Consider the following 4,723-nt stretch of genomic DNA (forward strand, 5'->3'; position numbering starts at 1 on the left):
CGTTCAGTCCAAACTTGACACGGAGAAGTCGGACTAACAGCGCGGGAGTGGGAGGGGGACGTGTAGCATAGGCGCCCACGGTCAGGACGGGCGGCGCCCTGGTGGTATTTTGCAGTTAGTATTTAAAAGTACTTTTTGCATCTTGAAAGTTTTAAAATTTCCCGTATCGTAAGAATGGCTTCAATAACCAGAAATGTAGCTTCTGTAATACAGAACTGTCACAAGCACAAATGGAACTCTTAAGTTTCCTTCTTTAGTTCACTAGAAAATCTGAAAATTCTATTTGCCCGCTTTGATTTTAGGAAGCAAAATGTAATGTACCATCTGAAGAAAAAGTGGAAGAAGCTGAGCAACCCAGTGATATAGAAGAAGGAGGCTTAGATCTCAGTGTGTCACTCAAACCTGTCAGTTTCTACATCGCAGACAAAAAAGAAATGCTTCAACAGTGTTTCTCTGTCATAGGAGAGAAAAAACTACAAAAGATGCTGCCTGATATTTTAAAGGTACTGAAATACACTTCACCTTTTGTATACTTTTTACAAGCTTGAACACTTGTGTACGAAAGCACTTTTATTTCTCAAGTCTAGTGGACTTCCTGCTTAAAAGCTGTGTATCTCTTAAATAAAGATTGTGTCAAGTGTCTGAAAGTAAGACTTTAAAGATTTGATATAGTTAGTCCAGCTTACTCCTTTTTGCACTGCTCAGCCATTGCCGAACTGCAGGCTGCTTATTTCTATGCTATCTTTCTGTAGTGGTTAGTTACATGCAAAGAGTTTTGTAATTGCATGGTGTAAATTTGGTAGTGTTATTCACTAATAAATATACTGATTTTTTTTAATAAAAGTTTGGTTTCTGTTTGTGTCAGCTGAATTTCATTCTATTGTATTAAATTAATGTCTGACATAAGACCATAAAACCTCTTCTTGATAAATAGCTTCTGAAGCCGTAACTTCTGTGGACATTAGAGGAAGTATTGCTACAGTTTTACAGGCTTAGAACGTACTCTTCTTGAGTCTTATGAACTGTAGGACTTGATAAAAATTAATTAGTCTAGCAGGCTGTACAGAAGCAGAGGCTGCAGATGAAATGCCATTTTTGTGACTTGTTAATAGTTTTCAAATTTCTGTCTTTAATTTTTATCTTTATGAGACATATTATTAATATAAGTGAGATGGGACTTCTTTGTTTTAAACACATAATGAATTGGATACAGTCTAATCCATTTCTTATCTCTGGAAGAAGAAGAGAGGTCTAGAGCAGCTGGAGGCAAAGGCGTCACTGAGTTTGAAAGGAAATTGCCTGGTGATATAGAACCAAACCTACAGAAAGGTCATGAATGTTACAATATGCTCAGCACTTCCTAATTTTGATACTTGTATGTGGTATCGTAGTTCATTTGAAAGTGTGAAATGGTCACTTCATTTGACCAAAAGGATACCAAGTAGTATGAAAGATGTAAAGGTAACTGGTAATGCATAAAATGTGTGGTGATGTGCGGTATCTATCAAGCATGAGAAATGGACCACAATGTACATACTATGTTTTCATTATTATGGTATACAGCTGTTGGTGTAGTTAATAGCAGTGTTTGCTTCAGTTCATGCATTTGGATTCAGCAATGCAGGCTTAATTATGTAATTCACCTGTTCTCAGAAGATGGCAAATTGGGAGTAATCAGGGCAATAGTGGTTTGCCTCACACATGTGACCCAGTATTTCTACTGCTTGAGTGTTACAGATGCAGTGAAAACTCTTAGCCATAGGTCAAGTAACTCATAGTGTGTATTGCTTAATTTTTCAGAAAAATACCACACACACACTTAATTTTTGGAATGCCTACCTGGCGTTCAATAGCTGCATCAATGTAGGTCAGAATAGGAAAGAGACTTGCAGTCTTAGTTAACTCTTCATTCAGTACAGTTGGAGTGCTACTTATGCTTTCCTCAGAAATTGTTAGTAGCTCATGATCTGTCTTATCTGTCTTCTTAGTGCTGTTCCATGGATGAAATCAAAAGGCTTTGCTTGGAGCAGTTGGAGCTGTTATCTGAAAAAAAAATGTTGAAGATACTTGAAGGTATGAATGAAACTTTTAGGCATCACTGTATGCCAGAGAACAGTCTGCCTTTTAACTGGATTTTTCACTCTGTTTCTAGCTACTTGTATAAACACTAATAAGTACGTATTACTGTATGTATATATATTTATTAATATACATATATATAAGTATTACTGATATTACTTAAAGTGTGTGTATACATACACATACATATATATATATATGCTGGTTTTGATCTTTGAAGATTATTTCATCTTGGATGAAATTGTCTATCAATTTACAAGCTATTAGGGACACATTAAGAAAGCAGTAGTATAAGCTTCTTTTCCTTAGTACCCAAACTAAGAAGAAAGCTTTTGATTTGGTGGGCAAAACCAAGCTAGGAGTATGGAAGTACTGTTTGAAATCCATTAGTTTAGGTAAACTGACGTTCATTTGCCTCCTGGTTCTCCGACATACTGCAATACCAGTTGTGTTAGCAATTGCGCTAGAATATTCAGTGTAGTTAAGGGATTCTTGGTAGATCCCTCTGCTCTGCTGGGACACACAGTTCATGTACTTTGATTAAGGATACAACATTCTAGCTTTTCAGTATCTTACTGAACTACCACTGGATAGATAAAGGCTGTAGAGTTTATTTGTAAACATTGCTGTCTTCTCAGTTAAGTGGAACTCTTTGAATATTGAATGCTGCAAGTACCTTCTATTAATTCTGTTGCTGCTGCTTTATTTTTAGTGTATTGTGCTAGCAATAGTTACTCTATTTTTTTCGTAGTACAATGTAACTGAAAAATGCCAACCATATGGATAGCAGAAAACTCACAAGTAAGGTTTTTGGAGAATAGTGAGTCCAGTGTTAGAACATCTGCTTTAACTGGGGAAAGAGAACTTCTTCTGCTGATTGCCATAGAGTTTATCATTAAGAGTAAGCCTAACTATATAGCACTAATTATATTACCTGCCTAAATTTTCATGTTTGAAACTGTGTACATCTAGGCAAGATTGGAGCTGATTCTGATACTGACGAGGAGGCAGATGGAGGAGACAAGACTGCAAGTGAATCAGTCAGTCAGTGAGTAAAAGACAAAACACTTTAAAATATAACTTAAGAATACTGAACAATACAGGGTGGTTTTTTAATGCAAAATGACCAAATGTAACTTTGAAGGACCCAGTTGTTATATCTTTCATTTTGTGGTTACTTGGATGACAATACGCTCTGACTGCTAGCAAGCCCTAAACTTTTAAACTTGGTTTTGTCACTTTATAATATTCAGTGTGACTTGAGCACATAACTGAGTTTCATAGTAATGATGAGCCCATCAGTTGAGTTGTTGTGGTTGAACATATGCACACTTCTCGCTTGCAATGGAAGTGAGTTTTATGATTTAGGTTAACCCTCTTTGAGGGAACTAAAGAAGTTTGAGTTACCCCTTCCCACTTAGTTCAGTGTACTGTGTTAAGTGTATTTTCAGTTCAGCTGAGACGTGTATCTTCTCTCCCACCTTTCTTTCAAGTCCTTCATTCCTGCCCCAGTTGAAGCAGCACTGACACTTGCCTGTTCCCTTGTGCTCTGTTAGGAATATTATAAAATGTCTGGAGTTTCAAGATCAGAGGATTCTGGCTTCTTAAGTTGGCATCTGTCAGTTTTGTAAAGGCCAACACTTTTTAATCTTTTAAAATACTTCTTTGCTTTTTAAAGACAAGTCTTGAACAGGTGAACTCTGTCTTGACAGTTTCTATGGAAGTAGTGAAGGGGAAAAGAAAGTTACTACTTCTCCCCCAATACATCAAATTTTACAGGTCTAACTTGCTTTTGGAAGAAGAAATAAAGAGCTTTTCTATTTTCATTGCTGACCTGTTCAGCTGGTCCACAGATTCAGTGAACAATAACCTTTGAGACAATACAAGAAAATACACCAGTGTTGGGCAGATTAAAGTACCTCTTTGTTGCTGGTGTGGTTAGTTCATCTGGACTTACTAAATAGGAATAAATGGATGGGAAAGATAGTGATAGTAATTCAAGTTTCACTTTCTGGTCAGTAACAGAGACTTGACTTCTGATCCTGTCTTTAATTCAGAACAAGTTAATAAGTTATTGAATGAAGTAATTTTGTTTGATCACATCTCATTAAACAAACATACCTGAAAATGGAATGGAATGGAACTAAGTTAAGTGATGTTTCTGTTTTTCTCATGTTTTAATGCCCTTTGACACTTTGTTCTAGTGTTCCATTTGGAGCTGATTTGTGACTATTTGTGACACTCTTTGGTATTTGTTGCTTACATGATCCATGAGTGGTGTCAGTACACCTGTTTATGTGGACTAATTTTCTTATTTTGAACATTGCTCTCTGGCTGTTTAAAGAAAAGCAAATTTAAAACTTAAAAAAACTACAATATACACTAAATAGCCAGTCTCTTGACATAAAGGAGTCTCTGTTAAGTGACTGATGTTTGGCAGTGAACTTCTAAATAAAATGAAAAAGACATTGTTGGCTAAGGAAACCATGAAAAATGCTCCAGGATTTTGATGTCTGGAGAAGTATGTGATTTTTTTTTTTTAAGGCCTAATTTGCAAGCTCCTTTCTATTGCAAAATATGTGAAATGCTCCTCATCTTAAAGAGATATGGCAGGGTTAGTGCTGCCAGATTTCAAGAGAGAAGT

The 4,723-nt window shown here is 36.2% G+C and overlaps 1 protein-coding gene across 1 annotated transcript; it reads left to right on the forward strand.

The window, feature by feature from the left end:
* Positions 1-302: 302 nt before the first annotated feature.
* Positions 303-3,127, forward strand: LOC104545527 (caspase activity and apoptosis inhibitor 1-like; the record flags this gene model as incomplete). Its single annotated transcript, XM_010190691.1, has 3 exons — positions 303-503; positions 1,989-2,073; positions 3,052-3,127. Coding segments are annotated over 3 exons (362 nt in total), but the record flags the coding sequence as incomplete, so codon positions are not given.
* Between the last annotated feature and the right edge of the window lie 1,596 nt (positions 3,128-4,723).

This window comes from Mesitornis unicolor, unplaced genomic scaffold, assembly GCF_000695765.1.
Source record: "Mesitornis unicolor isolate BGI_N332 unplaced genomic scaffold, ASM69576v1 scaffold43288, whole genome shotgun sequence".
Lineage (NCBI taxonomy): Eukaryota > Metazoa > Chordata > Aves > Mesitornithiformes > Mesitornithidae > Mesitornis > Mesitornis unicolor.